At 41.0% G+C, this 21,564-nt stretch overlaps 1 protein-coding gene across 2 annotated transcripts in view; it reads left to right on the forward strand.

Moving 5' to 3' along the window:
- jak2a (Janus kinase 2a) overlaps positions 1-14,486 on the forward strand; it is a 62,773-nt gene extending 48,287 nt beyond the window's left edge. Inside the window, exons 15-25 of one of the 2 annotated variants that reach the window (XR_013818750.1) lie at positions 1,501-1,651; positions 1,724-1,857; positions 7,027-7,081; positions 8,487-8,621; positions 8,766-8,890; positions 9,000-9,172; positions 9,273-9,390; positions 10,848-10,961; positions 12,311-12,442; positions 12,618-13,609; positions 13,876-14,486. Coding sequence is in view for 1 of the 2 variants with exons in the window: in XM_079846855.1 (XP_079702981.1) it covers positions 1,501-1,651; positions 1,724-1,857; positions 7,027-7,081; positions 8,487-8,621; positions 8,766-8,890; positions 9,000-9,172; positions 9,273-9,390; positions 10,848-10,961; positions 12,311-12,400 (1,095 nt within the window). In the remaining variant the exon portion in view is untranslated. Of the gene's footprint in view, positions 1-1,500; positions 1,652-1,723; positions 1,858-7,026; positions 7,082-8,486; positions 8,622-8,765; positions 8,891-8,999; positions 9,173-9,272; positions 9,391-10,847; positions 10,962-12,310 lie in introns of both variants that reach the window. The other variant, XM_079846855.1, reaches the window with a different exon arrangement.
- Positions 14,487-21,564: the final 7,078 nt, after the last annotated feature.

A 21,564-nucleotide genomic window follows, 5' to 3' on the forward strand; every position in this document is an offset into this window, starting at 1 on the left:
ACTGAAGATCTGCCAGTCCTGCCCACCGTGTTTCTTCCAGCGGATTCAAACGCACGCACACACACACACACACACACACACACACACACACACATTTGTCCTGTGTCCTGCCGGCGACGATAAAATGTTCGCACAACGAGGACGTTCATTTGGCGAATGTGAGCTAGCCTCGAGTACAGCTGGTGCTGCAGGGAGTGATGCCGTAATAATAACAGTACAGTGGCAACGATACGCGTCTGTTCATTCATTCTTGTCAAAGTTACCCGCCGACTTGACAACACGCTGACGTCAGACGCACGTCCGTTTACAAACCAATCAAGATCATAGACTGTAAAAAAATATGGACGTAGTGTCCGTGACGTCACCCGTAGGTTTCTGAAGACCGGTTTTGAAGCCTAAAGTGGGCGTGACGGCTAACAGACAGCAGACAGACGGCTAATGATGACTAATGAGCACAGCCGCGGGAATCCACCCGTCACTCTCAAGTGGACACCCTTAATTATGCAGAAATTTATAATTTAAACGGATGAGATATAAAAATATTCACCCCCCTCACAGTCGTCATGAAGGGCAAAATAAGCTATATAGACCAAAGCCACTGTTTGCTCCAGGCTGTAAACGTGTGTTTTTCTGCTGTAAAGTTGGGCATTTTAACATGGGGGAGATGCAGATCTGACTCACTTCTGCAGCCGGCCTCTAGTGGCCAGTCGATGAATTGCCGTTTAATTCACTTCCGTGTTGGTTTCAAGAGAGAGACGGGGAGGTTGCCGCTTGGTCAAGATGCAGCCCACAGAGATGATGACGACAGGACGCGAGTACGTCATGTAAAGTTCTTTAGTGCCCGCATAATTGCAATGTGAAACCAAACCAAAACTAACCTAATGCATACAATGTATCCAAACATGACGTTTGGTTCGGACCTTGGTGCGACTCTCAGCTGTGGAAACACCCTTAGTCTGCTGTCACTTTAAGACCGAATAAACTGACAGACATCCAGTTTCTTTCTCAACTGTTCACTGATGACAGAACCGAGAGAGCACTTGCTGAGACGGGCGTTTACACACAATTTTGTGTGTATGTGTCCGTTCAAAGGCAAGTAAACGTGAAAAGAGGAATCAATTCGGTGTTCTCTCTCTCTCTCTCTCTCTCTCTGCGCTTCGGGTGTGTGTGGCTGTTCGCACAGATAACGCGTGAGTCCTGATTTTCGCCTCTTCTTCCGCATTTAAAATGATGTGAATGTGTAAATTGGCAAGACAAAACACGTCCAAATGACAAACTTTCACTCTACGATGGTTAAATGTTGCAGTTAATCCGCGAATCACATGCATGTCGAACCGTGGGGAGCTGATCCGTACGCATCACGATCACCTGCGATCTGACTACAGCTAACGAGCTCTCTCTGTGCTGCGCGTGATTGGCTGCAGCTAATGATCTCTCTGTGTGCTGCGCGTGATTGGCTGCAGCTAACAATCTCTCTCTCTAACGGTCTCTGCCCCACAGAAGCTGCTGTTCTACGAGGATAAGCACCAGCTCCCAGCGCCGAAGTGGACCGAACTGGCTAGTGTGATCAACAGCTGCATGGACTACGAGCCGCTGCACCGGCCCTCGTTCAGAGCCGTGATCCGAGACCTCAACAGCCTCTTCACGCCAGGTGAGCTAATCACACGCGCCCACAAGTGGCTAGCTAGCGCAGTGCTGACTCCTGCGTTCCTGTGCTCCTCAGACTACGAGCTGCTGGTGGAGAGCGAGACGCTTCCCAGCAGGAACCGGCCGGTGGGATTCGCTGGAGCCTTTGAGAATCAGGACCCCACTCAGTTTGAGGCCAGACACCTGATCTTCCTCCAGCTGCTGGGCAAGGTGAGCCTCGTCATCAGCATCATGACTGGGGGCGGGTATCACTTGAGTTTTAACGATTCCGATTCTTATCGATTCCTAATTTTGATTCCAATAAGGTAAAAAAAAAAATCAAGAACACAAATTAACAGGCTAAAGAACTCTTACACAAGGAGCGTCTGCCTGTGGTTTAAAAACACCATAGAAGAACAACTAGCCGAACTAATATACATTTCAAGCATTATTAAAGACAAGTAAACCCTCAGTAATTAAAAAATAACAGATCAAAAATGAGCAATTGCAACAAATAGATACAACTGAACAAAGATATGATTGAAATGTGATTGAAGTGTTTTAGGAATATTAGTGTTATTATAGAGCGGGAATATTAGTGTTATTATAGAGAAGGAATATTAATGTTATTATAGAGCGGGAATATTAGTGTTATTATAGAGCGGGAATATTAGTGTTATTATAGAGCGGGAATATTAGTGTTATTATAGCAGGAATATTAGTGTTATTATAGAGCGGGAATATTAGTGTTATTATAGAGCGGGAATATTAGTGTTATTATAGAGCGGGAATATTAGTGTTATTATAGAGCGGGAATATTAGTGTTATTATAGAGCGGGAATATTAGCGTTATTATAGAGCGGGAATATTAGTGTTATTATAGATCGGGAATATTAGTGTTATTATAGAGCGGGAATATTAGCGTTATTATAGAGCGGGAATATTAGTGTTATTATAGAGCGGGAATATTAGCGTTATTATAGAGCGGGAATATTAGCGTTATTATAGAGCGAGAATATTAGCGTAATTATAGAGCGGGAATATTAGCGTTATTATAGAGCGGGAATATTAGCGTTATTATAGAGCGGGAATATTAGCGTAATTATAGAGCGGGAATATTAGCGTTATTATAGATCGGGAATATTAGTGTTATTATAGAGCGGGAATATTAGTGTTATTATAGAGCGGGAATATTAATGTTATTATAGAGCGGGAATATTAGTGTTATTATAGATCGGGATTATTAGTGTTATTATAGAGCGGGAATATTAGTGTTATTATAGAGCGGGAATATTAGTGTTATTATAGAGCGGGAATATTAGTGTTATTATAGAGCGGGAATATTAGCGTTATTATAGAGCGGGAATATTAGCGTTATTATAGAGCGGGAATATTAGCGTTATTATAGAGCGGGAATATTAGCGTTATTATAGAGCGGGAATATTAGTGTTATTATAGAGCAGGAATATTAGTGTTATTATAGAGCGGGAATATTAGTAATATTAGTGTTATTATAGAGCGGGAATATTAGTGTTATTATAGAGCGGGAATATTAGCGTAATTATAGAGCGGGAATATTAGCGTTATTATAGAGCGGGAATATTAGCGTAATTATAGAGCGGGAATATTAGCGTTATTATAGAGCGGGAATATTAGCGTAATTATAGAGCGGGAATATTAGTGTTATTATAGAGCGGGAATATTAGTGTTATTATAGAGCGGGAATATTAGTGTTATTATAGAGCAGGAATATTAGCGTTATTATAGTGCGGGAATATTAGTGTTATTATAGAGCGGGAATATTAGTGTTATTATAGAGCGGGAATATTAGTAATATTAGTGTTATTATAGAGCGGGAATATTAGTGTTATTATAGAGCGGGAATATTAATGTTATTATAGAGCGGGAATATTAGTGTTATTATAGAGCAGGAATATTAGTGTTATTATAGAGCGGGAATATTAGTGTTATTATAGAGCGGGAATATTAGTGTTATTATAGAGCGGGAATATTAGTAATATTAGTGTTATTATAGAGCGGGAATATTAGTGTTATTATAGAGCGGGAATATTAGTGTTATTATAGAGCAGGAATATTAGTGTTATTATAGAGCGGGAATATTAGTAATATTAGTGTTATTATAGAGCGGGAATATTAGTGTTATTATAGAGCGGGAATATTAGTGTTATTATAGAGCGGGAATATTAGTGTTATTATAGAGCGGGAATAGTGTTATTATAGAGCGGGAATATTAATGTTATTATAGAGCGGGAATATTAGTGTTATTATAGAGCGGGAATAGTGTTATTATAGAGCGGGAATATTAATGTTATTATAGAGCGGGAATATTAGTGTTATTATAGAGCGGGAATATTAGTGTTATTATAGAGCGGGAATAGTGTTATTATAGAGCGGGAATATTAGTGTTATTATAGAGCGGGAATATTAGTGTTATTATAGAGCGGGAATAGTGTTATTATAGAGCGGGAATATTAATGTTATTATAGAGCGGGAATATTAGTGTTATTATAGAGCGGGAATATTAGTGTTATTATAGAGCGGGAATAGTGTTATTATAGAGCGGGAATATTAGTAATATTAGTGTTATTATAGAGCGGGAATATTAGTGTTATTATAGAGCGGGAATATTAGTAATATTAGTGTTATTATAGAGCGGGAATATTAGTGTTATTATAGAGCGGGAATATTAGCGTTATTATAGAGCGGGAATATTAGCGTTATTATAGAGCGGGAATATTAGTGTTATTATAGAGCGGGAATATTAGTGTTATTATAGAGCGGGAATATTAGCGTTATTATAGAGCGGGAATATTAGCGTTATTATAGAGCGGGAATATTAGTGTTATTATAGAGCAGGAATATTAGTGTTATTATAGAGCGGGAATATTAGTAATATTAGTGTTATTATAGAGCGGGAATATTAGTGTTATTATAGATCAGGAATATTAATGTTATTATAGAGCGGGAATATTAGTAATATTAGTGTTATTATAGAGCGGGAATATTAGTGTTATTATAGAGCGGGAATATTAGCGTTATTATAGAGCGGGAATATTAGCGTTATTATAGAGCGGGAATATTAGTGTTATTATAGAGCGGGAATATTAGTGTTATTATAGAGCGGGAATATTAGTGTTATTATAGAGCGGGAATATTAGTGTTATTATAGAGCGGGAATATTAATGTTATTATAGAGAAGGAATATTAGCGTTATTATAGAGCGGGAATAGTAGTGTTATTATAGAGCGGGAATATTAGTGTTATTATAGAGCGGGAATATTAGCGTTATTATAGAGCGGGAATATTAGCGTTATTATAGAGCGGGAATATTAGTGTTATTATAGAGAAGGAATATTAGTGTTATTATAGAGCGGGAATATTAGTGTTATTATAGAGCAGGAATATTAGTGTTATTATAGAGAAGGAATATTAGCGTTATTATAGAGCGGGAATATTAGTGTTATTATAGAGCGGGAATATTAATGTTATTATAGAGCGGGAATATTAATGTTATTATAGAGCGGGAATATTAGTGTTATTATAGAGCGGGAATATTAGTGTTATTATAGAGCGAGAATATTAGTGTTATTATAGAGCGGGAATATTAGTGTTATTATAGAGCGGGAATATTAATGTTATTATAGAGCGGGAATATTAGTGTTATTATAGAGCGGGAATATTAGTGTTATTATAGAGCGGGAATATTAGTAATATTAGTGTTATTATAGAGCGGGAATATTAGTGTTATTATAGAGCGGGAATATTAGTAATATTAGTGTTATTATAGAGCGGGAATATTAGTGTTATTATAGAGCGGGAATATTAGCGTTATTATAGAGCGGGAATATTAGCGTTATTATAGAGCGGGAATATTAGTGTTATTATAGAGCGGGAATATTAGTGTTATTATAGAGCGGGAATATTAGCGTTATTATAGAGCGGGAATATTAGCGTTATTATAGAGCGGGAATATTAGTGTTATTATAGAGCAGGAATATTAGTGTTATTATAGAGCGGGAATATTAGTAATATTAGTGTTATTATAGAGCGGGAATATTAGTGTTATTATAGATCAGGAATATTAATGTTATTATAGAGCGGGAATATTAGTAATATTAGTGTTATTATAGAGCGGGAATATTAGCGTTATTATAGAGCGGGAATATTAGCGTTATTATAGAGCGGGAATATTAGCGGGAATATTAGCGTTATTATAGAGCGGGAATATTAGCGTTATTATAGAGCGGGAATATTAATGTTATTATAGAGAAGGAATATTAGCGTTATTATAGAGCGGGAATAGTAGTGTTATTATAGAGCGGGAATATTAGCGTTATTATAGAGCGGGAATATTAGCGTTATTATAGAGCGGGAATATTAGTGTTATTATAGAGAAGGAATATTAGTGTTATTATAGAGCGGGAATATTAGTGTTATTATAGAGCAGGAATATTAGTGTTATTATAGAGAAGGAATATTAGCGTTATTATAGAGCGGGAATATTAGTGTTATTATAGAGCAGGAATATTAGTGTTATTATAGAGCGGGAATATCAGCGTTATTATAGAGCGGGAATATTAGCGTTATTATAGAGCGGGAATATTAATGTTATTATAGAGAAGGAATATTAGTGTTATTATAGAGCAGGAATATTAGCGTTATTATAGAGCGGGAATATTAGTGTTATTATAGAGCGGGAATATTAGTGTTATTATAGAGCGGGAATATTAGTGTTATTATAGAGAAGGAATATTAGTGTTATTATAGAGCGGGAATATTAGTGTTATTATAGAGCGGGAATATTAGTGTTATTATAGAGCGGGAATATTAGTGTTATTATAGAGCGGGAATATTAATGTTATTATAGAGAAGGAATATTAGTGTTATTATAGAGAAGGAATATTAGTGTTATTATAGAGCGGGAATATTAGTGTTATTATAGAGAAGGAATATTAGTGTTATTATAGAGAAGGAATATTAGCGTTATTATAGAGCGGGAATATTAGTGTTATTATAGAGCAGGAATATTAGTGTTATTATAGAGAAGGAATATTAGTAATATTAGTGTTATTATAGAGCAGGAATAGTGTTATTATAGAGCGGGAATATTAGTGTTATTATTATTAGGCTGCTGTCACTTTAAGAGCTGCACGGATCCAATATACTGATACACATGAAGACAGAAAAGAGTCTCTCACACTTGAATTGTTTAAAGTCATACTGAAATGCTCACAAAGGAATCAATAAGAGGAATCTAAATTAAAATTTTATAACAAGTATTCGATTCCCAGCCCTACACACCGCTCAGCTGTCCCGCTTCAGCCCTGTGACTCCCGTGTGTGTGTGTGTGTGTGTGTGTGTGTGTGTGTGTGTGTACAGGGTAACTTCGGCAGCGTTGAGAAGTGCCGCTACGACCCACTGCAGGACAGCACAGGTGAGAGCTCTTACTCACTCCTCATCACTGCTCCTCACTCCTCAATCTTCCTCCTCTTCACTCCTCCTCCTCACTCCCCTCCTCACTCCTCTTCACTCCTCCTCCTCACTCCTCCTCACTCACCTCCTCACTCCTCCTCCTCACTCCTCCTCCTCACTCCTCCTCCGCCTCCTCATCATCACTCCTCACTCTTCCTCCTCACTCCTCAATCTTCCTCCTTCTCCTCACTCCTCATCATCACTCCTCACTCTTCCTCCTCCTCATCATCACTCCTCCTCCTCCTCACTCTTCCTCCTCACTCCTCATCATCACTCCTCACTCTTCCTCCTCACTCCTCATCACTCCCCTCACACCTCAATCTTCCTCCTCCTCATTCCTCATCACTCCTCACTCCTCATCATCACTCCTCATCATCACTCCTCCTCCTCACTCCTCATCATCATCACTCCTCCTCCTCAATCTTCCTCCTCCTCACTCCTCACTCTTCCTCCTCCTCACTCCTCATCATCACTCCTCACTCATCACTTCTCACTCATCCTCCTCCTCACTCCTCATCATCATCATCATCACTCCTCCTCCTCCTCCTCAATCTTCCTCCTCACTCCTCATCATCACTCCTCACTCTTCCTCCTCACTCCTCCTCACACCTCAATCTTCCTCCTCCTCACTCCTCATCACTCCTCATCATTACTCCTCACTCTTCTTCCTCCTCCTCACTCCTCATCATCATCACTCCTCCTCCTCAATCCTCATCACTCCTCACTCTTCCTCCTCCTCACTCCTCATCATCATCACTCCTCCTCCTCAATCCTCATCACTCCTCACTCTTCCTCCTCCTCACTCCTCATCATCACTCCTCACTCTTCTTCCTCCTCCTCACTCTTCCTCCTCACTCTTCCACACTCCTCATCACTCCTCCTCATCATCACTCCTCTTCCTCTTCTTCCTCCTCACTCCTCATCATTTCTCCTCCTCACTCCTCTTAATCCTCACTCTTCCTTCTCCTCCTCCACACTCTTCCACATTCCTCCTCATCATCACTCCTCTCTTCTTCCTCCTCCTCACTCCTCCTCATCATCACTCCTCACTCCTCCTCACTCCCCACTCTTCCTTCTCCTCCACTCTTCCACATTCCTCCTCACTCCTCCTCCCTCTTCCTCCTCCTCACTCTTCCTCATCACTCCTCCTCCTCCTCCCTCTCTCCTCCTCATCACTCTTCCTCCTCACTCCTCCTCATCACTCCCCACTCTTCCTTCTCCTCCACATTCCTCCTCACTCTTCCTCACTCCTCCTCCTCCTCCTCACTCTTCCTCATCACTGCTCCTCACTCTTCCTCACTCCTCCTCCTCCTCCTCACTCTTCCTCATCACTGCTCCTCACTCTTCCACATTCCTCCTCCTCACAGGTGAGGTGGTGGCGGTGAAGAAGCTTCAGCACAGCTCAGCTGAACACCTGCGCGACTTTGAGCGGGAGATCGAGATCCTGCGATCACTGCAACACGACAACATCGTCAGATATAAGGGCGTTTGTTACAGCGCAGGTGAGAGACTGATGCATGCTGGTCCTGAGGCGGCACATATACACGTCCCTCTCTTCATCCCCCTCTCTCTCTCTCTCTCTCTCTCTCTCTCTCTCTCGCACACACACACACACACACACTCTCTCTCTCTCTCTCTCTCTGCAGGTCGTAAGAACTTGCGGCTGGTCATGGAGTTTCTACCGTTTGGTAGTTTGAGAGATTATCTTTCGAAAAACAAGGAGCGTTTCGACCACATGAAGCTCCTGCTGTACGCAGCTCAGATCTGTAAGGTGAGGTTTCACACACACACACACTCTCAAACACACACTCTCGCACACACACTTCATTAAGAATAACCGTGAGCGTGATGCGTGTCCGTGTCTCTGTGTGTGTGTGTAGGGGATGGACTACCTGGCGTCGAAGCGTTACGTCCACAGAGACCTGGCCACGAGGAATATCCTGGTGGAGAGTGAGTTCCACGTGAAGATCGGAGACTTCGGCCTGACTAAAGTCCTCCCTCAGGATAAGGAGTATTACACGGTCCGCGAGCCCGGAGAAAGCCCCATATTCTGGTGAGAGCTTCACTACTCATCACACGCTGGTTTATGAGTGTGACTCAGCATTATTGATGTGTTGATGATGATGATGATGATGATGATGTGTGTGATGAAGGTACGCCCCGGAGTCTCTGACCGAGAGCAAGTTCAGCGTGGCGTCAGACGTCTGGAGTTTCGGAGTCGTTCTCTATGAACTCTTTACATACAGTGACAAAAGCTGCAGTCCTCCAGCAGTAAGTGACCCTCCAGTGCCGATGCAGATCTGTGTGAGATCATCTCAGAACAGACGCGTGACATTAAAACACACACATTCTGCTTGAACAACGGCAACAACAAGCTTAATAACGCAACAAAATCACTTACAACAAGAGTCAGAGCAAATACTTTACATTGTATCGACATTTTTATATAGAAACAATACAGAAACAAACTATCTGTGAAATGAGATAATAGTAAAATAGTGACTAGGGGTGTAAGAAAATATGGATACATGTTGAGAATATTGCGATAGGTTTGGCGATACAGTATCCATTCTCAAAAACACTATCAATATTTATCCATTTGTGTGAGTGGCTTTGTGTTCGGTTTAAACCCGACCGCAGGGTTATCTCAGATGGCAAACTGTGACGTGGAGAAGCGTGCATTGCTAACATTAGCATTAGACGTTACAATTACTAATAATATTACTTGTTTATTATATTATTTGTTTATTGGAAATTTAACAGTGAAGCATGAATTGATAAGCAGATAATATTGACTTTTATTAACAACAATAACGTGCAAAAACCTCATTTTTAGAGAAATTTTAAATGTTCTACTCTTATTAAATGTGGTATTGTTCTTCTATAGTGTCGTGCTGAACCGACCGACGGCTTCAGTGACTATAAAAGAACCGCTCTTTACTTGCTTTCTGTGTAATGCAGTCACAACTTGAAGAAAAGGGTTAGTTTTTCATGAGACTTTGTGACTTCGTACTTTTTGAAGTTCGTACTATAAGTTGGGGAGTGGAAATGGCTAATTAGTCAATAAGTGCTCCTCTGCTGCCATCTACTGGTTATAATGGTAGTCGTTTTAAGAAAAGTGTTTGTTTGCCACAAGGTGTTAGTTTTTCTACATCTTAAGACTTTTAGTTTGACAAGTCACATTAAAAATAACATTAAAATTGTGTAATATTCAGATCTCTGTGGTGCTGGGAGAAGTGTGAATCACTTGAGGAGGGCTTGAATGTCACTCTCAAAAGGTCGTACGAACCCTGAGATGGATAATAAAAACATTCAACTATTTCTGCCACAATACCATGGTTACAATGAGCGTTACTACAGTAAATCCATGGTGAATGTTGGTGATTTGTGGACTGAAAGGCCTTTTATAACTTGCTCCACATAGGAACAGTGTTTCTCCTGGTGTCCACGTCAGCGCTGTTGGATCTGTTATGGTTTATAACAGAATTCTGCGCTAAACTAGATCACGCAATGTCACGCTTTACTATTTCCCCTTTACTCAGATTTCACAAAATATGGATAAGTGATATAAATACATTAAATAAAGTAAGGTTTTTGCTCAGGCTTTATGCATATGGTGGTGTGTAGATCCTCTTACTAAAAGACACGAGATGTATGGCGTCTGGTAAGCCTGTGTTGTGGCGGCCCGGTTCCTCGGGCTAATAGTGTGTGTGGTGTTGCGGTTCCAGGTGTTCATGGAGCAGATGGGCGAGGACAAACAGGGTCAGATGATCGTTTATCACCTGATCGACCTGTTGAAGAGGAACTACCGTCTGCCGTCTCCAGAGGGGTGTCCCGCTGAGGTAAAGCCTTCACTAACTCCTCACATACACACAATACAATCTTACACTTAGTGCTGGGTGGTATGGCCAAACATTTATATCACGGTATTTTTCAAAATTATACCAGTTTGACGGTATATGACGGGCTATTTTTTCTAGCATGGCTGGGAGTTACCGCATGTTCTACTGATTGAGAGGAAACACTGCAGTAGATTGACTCTATTCTACTGTCATGAGTGAATGTTGGAGAACAATCCCACACTAGTATTAATACAGGTTAGCAGTGTTTATAAAGAGCACCAGCAGGAGGCGCTGTAGTAACGGCTCATAAACGCTGCTTTATCAGGAAAGAAAGAAAGATACTGTGAAACGGAGCGCTCATGTTTATTCAACATGTCTAACCCTTTTGGAGAATCTATTAGTGGCGGCCAGAGTTGATATTGTGAACCAATGTGTGGGAAACACTGTAATATAATTTTACAGCTATCAGTGATTAACCTCTCCATCTTCCCCGTCTCAGCAACACACACACACACACACACACACATACACACACACACACCTGAGCATCAGCAGTGAGCAGGGAAAGAGCCTCTCACACACTGTCGACGTGTTACCAGCGCTGTTATAGCACACACACCGCTATATTACACATTCATATCATGACAGAAATAAACAGCGGTGTTCAGTATGAACCGGTATACCAACCAGCACTACTCCCACTGAAGCACAGCTCTCAGACTCAGATCTCTGCATTTTCATGTTCTCCTCCTGCGGTTCTCCTGCTGTGCGGTTCTCCTGCGGTTCTCCTGTGGTTCTCCTGCGGTGTGGTTCTCCTGCGGTTCTCCTGCGGTGCGGTTCTCCTGCGGTTCTCCTGTGGTTCTCCTGCGGTGTGGTTCTCCTGCGGTTCTCCTGCGGTGCGGTTCTCCTGCGGTTCTCCTGTGGTGTGGTTCTCCTGCGGTGTGGTTCTCCTGCGGTGTGGTTCTCCTGTGGTTCTCCTGCGGTTCTCCTGCTGTGCGGTTCTCCTGTGGTTCTCCTGCGGTGTGGTTCTCCTGTGGTTTTCCTGCGGTGCGGTTCTCCTGCGGTTCTCCTGTGGTTCTCCTGCGGTGTGGTTCTCCTGTGGTGCGGTTCTCCTGCGGTGCGGTTCTCCTGCTGTGCGGTTCTCCTGTGGTTCTCCTGCTGTGCGGTTCTCCTGTGGTTCTCCTGCTGTGCGGTTCTCCTGTGGTTCTCCTGCGGTGTGGTTCTCCTGTGGTGCGGTTCTCCTGCGGTGCGGTTCTCCTGCTGTGCGGTTCTCCTGTGGTTCTCCTGCGGTGTGGTTCTCCTGTGGTTTTCCTGCGGTGCGGTTCTCCTGCGGTGCGGTTCTCCTGCAGATCCAGGCGCTGATGAAGGAGTGTTGGGCTGCAGAGCCGAGCGATCGACCCACATTCAGAGCTCTCGCTCAGAGAGTCCACGCTATCTAGGACCGGGCATCTCACAGCTGATCCGGGTCAGAACATCCCACAGCTGATCCGGGTCAGAACATCCCAGAACATCTAACAACTGATCCGGATCAGAACATCCCAGAGCTGATCTGGGTCAGAACATCCCAGAACATCTAACAACTGATCCGGGTCAGAACATCCCAGAACATCTAACAACTGATCCGGATCAGAACATCCCAGAGCTGATCTGGGTCAGAACATCTAACAACTGATCCGGGTCAGAACATCCCAGAACATCTAACAACTGATCCGGGTCAGAACATCCCAGAACATCTAACAACTGATCCGGGTCAGAACATCCCAGAGCTGATCTGGGTCAGAACATCCCAGAACATCTAACAACTGATCCGGATCAGAACATCCCAGAGCTGATCTGGGTCAGAACATCCCAGAACATCTAACAGCTGATCCGGGTCAGAACATCCCAGAACATCTAACAACTGATCCGGATCAGAACATCCCAGAGCTGATCTGGGTCAGAACATCCCAGAACATCTAACAACTGATCCGGGTCAGAACATCCCAGAACATCTAACAACTGATCCGGGTCAGAACATCCCAGAGCTGATCTGGGTCAGAACATCCCACAGCTGATCCGGGTCTGACGCCTTCAGGATCCTCTGGAATTCTGGGATGTTCTTTCACTATCAGGGGTTTTCAAACTTTTTAAGAACCACAAAACTGAGGATGACCTTCTTTCATGTTCATTTCTAAATGATCGTTCATTCTGTGTGAGTAAAACACGTTATAAAAGACACAAACCATGTTATTAAATGTGTGTTTTCACATCATTGTCCAGATATGATAAAGATCAAATGTGATGTGCATGAACACCGAATCTTTTTCTGCCAAATATAAGAATACAAGAGAATTATTTTCAAATCATTTCAAATTCAGTATTAGTATGTTGTTGTTTTATGTCCATTTTTTCATGAATTCCAGCTTGAAAACCCCTGGATGAACTGAACTTTATCCAGAAGTGTGTGTGTGTGTGTGTGTGTGTGTGTGTGTGTGTGTGTGTGTGTGTGTGTGTGTGTGTGACGATCCGGACGCGTGCTAGTGTTCAAGGGAAATAGATTATTAGACCGAAATGTCTTTAAACGGCATGTTTGTGTACAGTAATAATAATGCAAGAAGTTTATATAAGCCTCATATTGATTTGAAATATTGGTGTGTGTGTGTGTGTGTGTGAGAGAGACGTTCAGATCTTCACAGTTACTGTAACCGTTTGTCTAAGTCTGTCTGAGTCGACCAGTGAGTGAGTTCAACAAAATATGCAAATCGCATCAGCAGCTGCTGATCATCACTATATTTGAAGATGTTTTCTACATACTCATGTGTGATTAGGAATGTCTTGATCCGATCTCCAGGATCAGTGTCGGGAGATTGAGTGTTTCTGACGGATCGTACGGTGATTATCGTGTGTTTGCCAAACACCATTGAAAGGAAAAGAGGCTTGTGTGTGTGTGTGTGTGTGTGTGTGTGTGTGTGTGTGAATGAGGTCTGTTCTAGCATGTCACACACACATTCGATCGCCCCCTGGTGGCTGGTCCCAGTATAGCTCATGAACGCCCTCTCCGTGTAATCCAATGAGTCACGAGACAAACTAAATCCAATCACACTTCAGATCCCTGTTTCACGCAGACGTGTGCACGTTTGGGTTCAGTCTTCCTGTGGACTCGACTGGCATTCTGACGCTTACTAACATGGTCTCAACTGCTGTTTATTTTTGTTCAATTATTCTGCTTATAATGTACATATAAAACACAAGATGTTTATTTGGCTAGTCCCATATTCATAGTTGTGAGCATGTTAGAGATCTTAACTGCTGGAAACCTTCATCATTTCATCTCAATCTTCACGCTGAATCGTTACTGGCTTTCACTGAATCAGTGTGAATGCACTAAATGATTGTTTTTATTACTGCATTTATTTGAGATATATTTTTGTACGGTACACTGATGTACTGGAGTTGGCAGAAAAAGAAAAAAAAAGAGGTTACAAAGAATCAAAAGTGATGTCTACTTAAAATATACGATTGAGTGAATAAAACCATTTAGCAAATAACAGTGTTGTGTTTGTTGTCAGAGTGTGTGTGTTGTGTGTGTGTGTGTGTGGAATGTCAGCGCCTGAGGATTTTATTGTGATTTGAGAACTGAAATCATTAAATGTGATTCCTGAAGAAGAGCAACATTCCCATGCTTGAACCGGATTACACGGATGAACATCCACAACTGAGTCTAGTTCACACTACACTTTACACGTCGGCAGATCGCTGTGCTGTTCGGTCTGCATGACTTGCTCTGAGTCTTGAAGTCGTTGTGGTGTTCACACTCATATATATATTTGGCATGCTAGATATTTGTCTGGTGTCGGCGATGTGTCCGCGAGCGTTTTTGATGCGTCGTTAAGTATTTCACACTTAAAGATTGGCGAGCGCGGATCACCCGCAGATTTGCACGCGATTACAGCCCGACCTGTCGGCGAGCTCGTTAACTTGCAAATCGGGCTTAAAATCCTGTAGTGTGAACTAGCCATAACGGAGCTAAACGAGCACGCAGAAAACTCAAATTAACACGGAAGTTTAAAACATTCTCAGGCGACTTTTTAATGCAATCGATCGTTATTCTAGAACGCGGCAAGAGCGTCACGTGACACTTCGCAGTCACATCAATTGATGTTTTTTCTTTTTATCTTTAATATTCATATGAACTGTGAAATAACAGATATTCCAATTCTCGCGTATATTTTAGTAAATAAAGTCTGTTTAAGCCGTTACAGTCTATTGAGTTACAGCATAAAGTCATCTACCCCCCCACAGGCAGAAGTGTGTGGCTGGTGAACTTAAAGGGACAGTTCCCCCTAAACTGAACATTAGCCCATGATTTACTCTCCCTCGACTCATCCTAGGTGTGTATGACACTCTCCTGTCAGACGAACACAAGCAGAGTTAGCCTATATTAAAACATTTAAGCCTTCTGAAGAGAAGCGATACGTTTGTGTAAAAAAAAAAAGCCATATTTAAAACTTTATAAAGTAAAATAACTAGCTTCTGGCAGACGGCCGTACGCATCGATTGACGTAATGACGAACGCGGAAGCGCTAAGAGCAAAACACCAGTCACAGGACTTAACTTTTCTAAGCAAGATGGCGAACTGAGCACTCGATAACCCAGAGCTCCGTTTGTTTGTCCCCTAACTATCAGACTAGTCCTTCTTTTAATAATAATATTCCACCAACACAACTACGTGGATACGTGACCCATTTGACTTCCACACTCTGAAATGCCGCTATCTAACAAGATGAAGAAAGCTAATGCAGCAACAGCAGGTCTCCCTCGTGATTACTGCGCTGATGCCGATGGTGGCAACATGGAAACCTCCCCTCTTCCCGACACCCCTACTAAAATACCCATCTCGTTTAAGAAGTCTAAAAACGAAGCAGAGGTATCCAGTGCTAATACTCGAAGCTGTTAACCACTTCTCCGCCATGTTACAAGAACTCAATGTGCAAATGAAAAGCAACAGTGCCATGATTGCACAAGTGGCCAAAAGCGTGGCCAAAGAAATAAAAGACTCAATCCAAAACTCAAACTTTGGAAAAGGAGTTGAAAAGGATCGGGACAGAGAACGTCGCTTTACAAGAAAGAGTCCTTGAACTAGAGCGTTACGAATGAAAACACGAGCGAGAGGGTGAACAGATCCTACTCTAAACCGCTCCGCATTGGGCTGACAAGATGGACAGTGTCGTCGACTGGGCAGAGGAGAGGAAGCCAGACTTCACCACGAGGCACTACCGAGATGAGCTCTGGCGTCTGACCAACAGACCTGCAGTGTGCGAGGAACGAGAGTTAGGCCGAGCGAGAGCAGCGGTGTGGCCTCAGATGAAGCAGGTCAGCGGGCCTCTCACATCGGCTCACTAACATCTCACTGTCTAACGTGAAGATATTTGTTTTCATTTCTATGAAGGACATCCAAGTTGACTGTTTTAAAGGGATAGTTCACTTTGAAATTAAATGTTGGTATGTTTTAGCTTACCTCAAGGCCATCCAAGATGTAGGTGTCTTTTTTTACGCAGTAGTTTCAATTTAGATATTTTTAGGTCAAACCGTTCTTGTCTGTCAGTCGTATAATGCAGGTCTGTGGTCACTGTCTCAAAGAGCATGCACAGAGTCCACATTAAACAATTCCCCATCGTCCAAATTAAACAATTCCCCATCGTCCAAATTAAACAATTCCCCATCGTCCAAATTAAACAATTCCCCATCGTCCAAATTAAACAATTCCCCATCGTCCAAATTAAACAATTCCCCATCGTCCAAATTAAACAATTCCCCATCGCAAGTACTCATTAGGGTGGTCCTTATTTTTAAAGTCTCCAATTGTCATGCTCTTAACCCTTCAAATTGTTCCTTTATATAAGAAAATACAGCATGCCAATTTTTATGGCAGTAACATAATAATTACTGGTAGCTCAATAGCTTTAAACTTTCTGAGATTTTTATGATTTTCGTAAAAACAGATAATTTGATTTGGTATTGTACCTGGCTAGTAAAATTCCCAAAAAAATCTCCATAAAAGCATCTAATGCACCATATATTCCTAAATATGTATTTTAGATACATATCTCAGTTTACTTATTGTAGAAACTAAATCCAAATGAATCCATCCATGACCCGGTTTAGCAGATTTACCTTTCCTGGTGGAATCAATACATATTTCTATTGATGATCACCTTGGTTATTGTTTGGGTTTAGAGCACATTTTTTGGTTTAAAAAATTACATTACGCTCCTTGAAATTGAGCCGGAACTTTGGCCGAATCAAGCAGATTATCAGGAGGCACAGGCAACCATGCAATGAAAGTAGTCAATGATCCCGCCGAGAGAGGAGTGGCTCTGATTCAAGAGTACAGTGGCCTAACCCTAACCCTAATCTCACACACTCTGAAGAACAACAGTTTCTCCTTCATGTGGTGGAAGATCACCGGCGGATCTATCCAGACACTGGCTGCTGAGCATCAGAAATGAGGGATTGTTGTCATTGTTGTCATGTCAGTGTTGCTCTGATTTCAATAAAATGTAGTTCATTTGCAGCAACTTTTAATATTACTTGCATATCACAATAACGCCGCACAGCTTAGGCAATCTTCCACATGATTGAGCTACCTCTAAATATCATTTTTTTGTCAACATTTTTGCATATTTCTAATTTTGAAGTTAAAAGGAACAGTTTAAGAGGTTAAGAAAAAATTTGACTTGATAAGGACCACCCTAATATACACTAGTCGGCGCCAATAGCCCCATGGTTAACGCGCCGACATATAGCGCAACTGCCGATCCCCTTCCCCTCTCTCTCCACCCCATGCTTTCCTGTCAAAATCTCTACTGTCCTATCAAATAAAGGCACAAAAAGACCAAAAACATAACTTGCAAAAAAACAAAGATATATACACTAGATGTCGCCTCGGCTACGGCAGTTCATTGGAATGTTGTTCTTAAGTGGTAAGTTCCTGTTTAATGTTCACTGTTGATTCTAACTTCTGTTTCATTTCATTCAATGCAAGGGGCCTCAGAGACAGCATCAAACGAAAGGCAATTTTATTATCCTGGGCAATGTCTATGGTTATAACAACATAAACCAAAACAAAAATCTACTCTCTGAAATTGATGGTCTCATTAAAAATGTGAAATTACGTTATCCAACAACTAATATTATCTTAGGAGGAGACTTCAATATGGTATTTAATGATGGTTAGACCGCTCACCCACCAAGTCTCATAACCATCACTATAACCCTCATTTAGTCAGTTTCTGTAGCACTCATAATCTGTCCGACCTACAGCCCAAGCCGGATGGTTCAATCAAATCAAGGATTGACTTTGGGTTAATCTCTGACAGTGTAAAAGACTTAGTATCTCCCCTATCTGACCACTGCTTTATTAATCTCTCCTTGAAACCCAGTAATAATCACAAAAACGAAACAAGGGTTATTGGAAACTCAATGCCAGCTTGTTACAATCCGAAACGTACAGCCAAGGGGTTAAAGACATAATTTATGAAATTACTCAAGACTCCAATCTTCTGTCTTATTCTGAATTTTAAAAATTCCCATTTGGAGCTATAATAAACTTTTCAATCTCTTTCAGTAAACAATTGCAACAATCTGCCCTTTTAGAGGAGACCAATTTGACAAGAGAGATAAGTCTCTGCTGTAATAAACCCACGCTTACCCTAACCCTAACTACTGACAAAAGAAAACTACTTACACTACAAACCAAATTAGATAATATTTATACAAGAAAAGCAAATGGAGCCTTCATCAGATCCAGAGCAAAATGGATCGAGGAAGGAGAAAGAAACTCTTCTTATTTCTGAAGATTAGAGAAAACTCGCCAGGAAAGAAATAACATAGGAACGCTGGTCATTAATGAAAACCAATGAAGTTTATTCCTTTAACAGCAACTTATATTCTTCTAGATTCTCAGCTGATGCAACAGAGGCCTTCTTTAATAAAATCAGAGCATTTATTCCCCAAATAAATGAGGACTTCCAGAATACATGTGAGGCAGAGATCACGTATAAAGAGCTTGAAAAGGCATTGCAATGTCTGACTTCTGACCGCTCCCCGGCCCAGACGGCCTGCCAGACAGCTTCTATAAACATTTCTGGGAGCGTATCAAAGCGCTTTTATTTGAAACACTTAAAGAAGCTTTAAACAACCGATCACTTCCAGAGACGTTGAGGCAAGGTGTAATTGTTCTCATTCCAAAACCAGACAAAGACCCCAAAGTCTTGGACAATTGGAGACCGATAACACTATTAAACAATGATTATAAATTGCTAACACACATATTTTCAAATCATCTTAAAGAGGGTCTTCCTCAAATAATAAGTGACACGCAATCAGGTTTTATGAGAGGTAGATCAATACACAATAACGTTTGCCTTGTCCTTGATTTCCTTGAGTATAATGAGCATATAAAGGACGATGGCTTTATCCTTTTCTTGGATTTTTATAAGGCGTTTGACACCGTAGAACACCCCTTTATTTTTAAGGCTCTGGAACTCTGTGGTTTTGGGACAAAATGTAGAAACTCTATAAAATGTTTTTATAAAGACACCAACAGCTCAATATCTCTCTCGGGTGGCACTACGCCTCGCCTCACTATCAACAACAAGACTGTCCCATCTCACCCTCACAAATGTTGTCAATCCACATCAAAAATTCAGATATTGAGCAAGGGGTGCAGCAATCATTATTCACAAAAGAATACAGTTTACTGCATCTGGAACGATTTCAGATCCCCAAGGTCGGTACATTATTGTATCAGGTCATCTCTTCAATATTCCAGTAGTCTTGGTCAGTGTTTACGCACCCAATTGGGATGATGTTAACTTTGTTAAAAAAATATTTTCCTTGTTACCGGATTTAAACACTCACCATCTTATATTCGGTGGAGATATGAATTGTGTGATGGATACAACTATGGATCGTTCCAACCCTAAAACGGTACCCCTGTTAAAAATGTCTCAGACTCTCGCTGGTTATATGACGCAAATTGGCTGTGTGGATCCATGGAGGTTTTTATTTCCTGATAAAAAAGAATTCTCTTGCTTTTCACATGTCCACCAGACTTATTCAAGGATAGATTATTTCTTTACTGATAAAAGGCTTATCCCCTCAATAAAAAAGGTAGAATACTCTGCTATTGTTGAATCAGACCATGCCCCCGTCATTCTTGATATTTGTTTTTCTTATAATTACTCATCGCAGCCTATGTGGAGACTGAACACTACTTTAATTTCAGATGCAACCTTTTGCCAATTCATATCTAGCGCGATTGACAACTTTCTACTAACGAATAAAACGGACTCTATATCACCATCATTATTATGGGAGACATTCAAGGTTGTAATAAGGGGTGAAATAATATCGTACTCTGCCTCACGTAATAAAGTAAAGAAACAAACACAGGAAAAACTTATTGAATCTATACAGAAAATTGATCACCAATATGCTATGGCTTCAACACCAGAACTACATAGAGAAAAACTGAGCCTTAAGACAAGATATGATTTACTATCGACAGAAAAAACAGAGCGTGATCTGGTTTCTGCCCGTGCTAGGTTTATGAACATGGAGAAAAGGCAGGTCGTCTTCTCGCCCAACAGTTAAAGATTAAATCAGCATCCCAGCTTATTCCCAAGATTAGGAAAACATGTCAAGAAATTACAATGGATCCTCAAGAAATTAATTCTACTTTTCAAAAATTTTATTCAGATTTGTATACTTCCGAATTTCCACATGATGACACTCTTATGTCAACATTCCTGGCTAATGTAAACTTACCCTCAGTCAAACAAGATCAAAAGAGTAATCTGGATAAACCTTTACAACTTCAAGAGATAGAAGATTCAATCAAAGCTATGCAGAGCGGTAAAGCCCCGGGACCAGACGGATTTCCCGTCGAGTTCTATAAGAAATTTTCTTCAAAATTGTCTCCCTTACTTCTCAGTATGTTCAATAATTCTCTCGAACAGTCGACATTGCCATCAAGTCTTACACAGGCCCATATCACAGTTCTCCTGAAGCCAGATAAAGACCCCCTGGATTGTAGTTCCTATAGACCGATTTCCTTATTAAATGTGGATGTAAAAATTTTATCTAAAGTATTAGCCTCTAGAGTAGAGCATATAATTCCTGATGTTATTTCACAAGACCAGACGGGCTTCATTAAGGGGCGCCACTCCTTCATTAATATTCGAAAACTTCTTAATGTTGTGCATTCCTCTGCGTCGGAGAGTAGTCCTGAAGTGATTATTTCTCTGGACGCAGAGAAAGCATTTGATAGAGTTGAGTGGAACTATCTATTTGCTGTATTAGACAAATTTGGATTCGGCTCAAAATTCACTTCCTGGATTCGCCTGCTTTATCATCAACCAAAGGCAGCCGTAATCACAAATAAAATACGCTCACAATATTTCTCTCTGTCTAGCCCTCAAACCCTATTCACATTACAGCCCTTAATTCCGTAAATGTGGACAAATGTGGGCACGGGGGTCTAAGGTGTGATCCAACAATTTTTTTTAAATAAATGTTATATCACTATCTTCGATAAAATAAAAACTATCAATTTATGGTG

The sequence above is a fragment of the Squalius cephalus genome (assembly GCF_949319135.1).
Source record: "Squalius cephalus genome assembly, chromosome: 17".
Lineage (NCBI taxonomy): Eukaryota > Metazoa > Chordata > Actinopteri > Cypriniformes > Leuciscidae > Squalius > Squalius cephalus.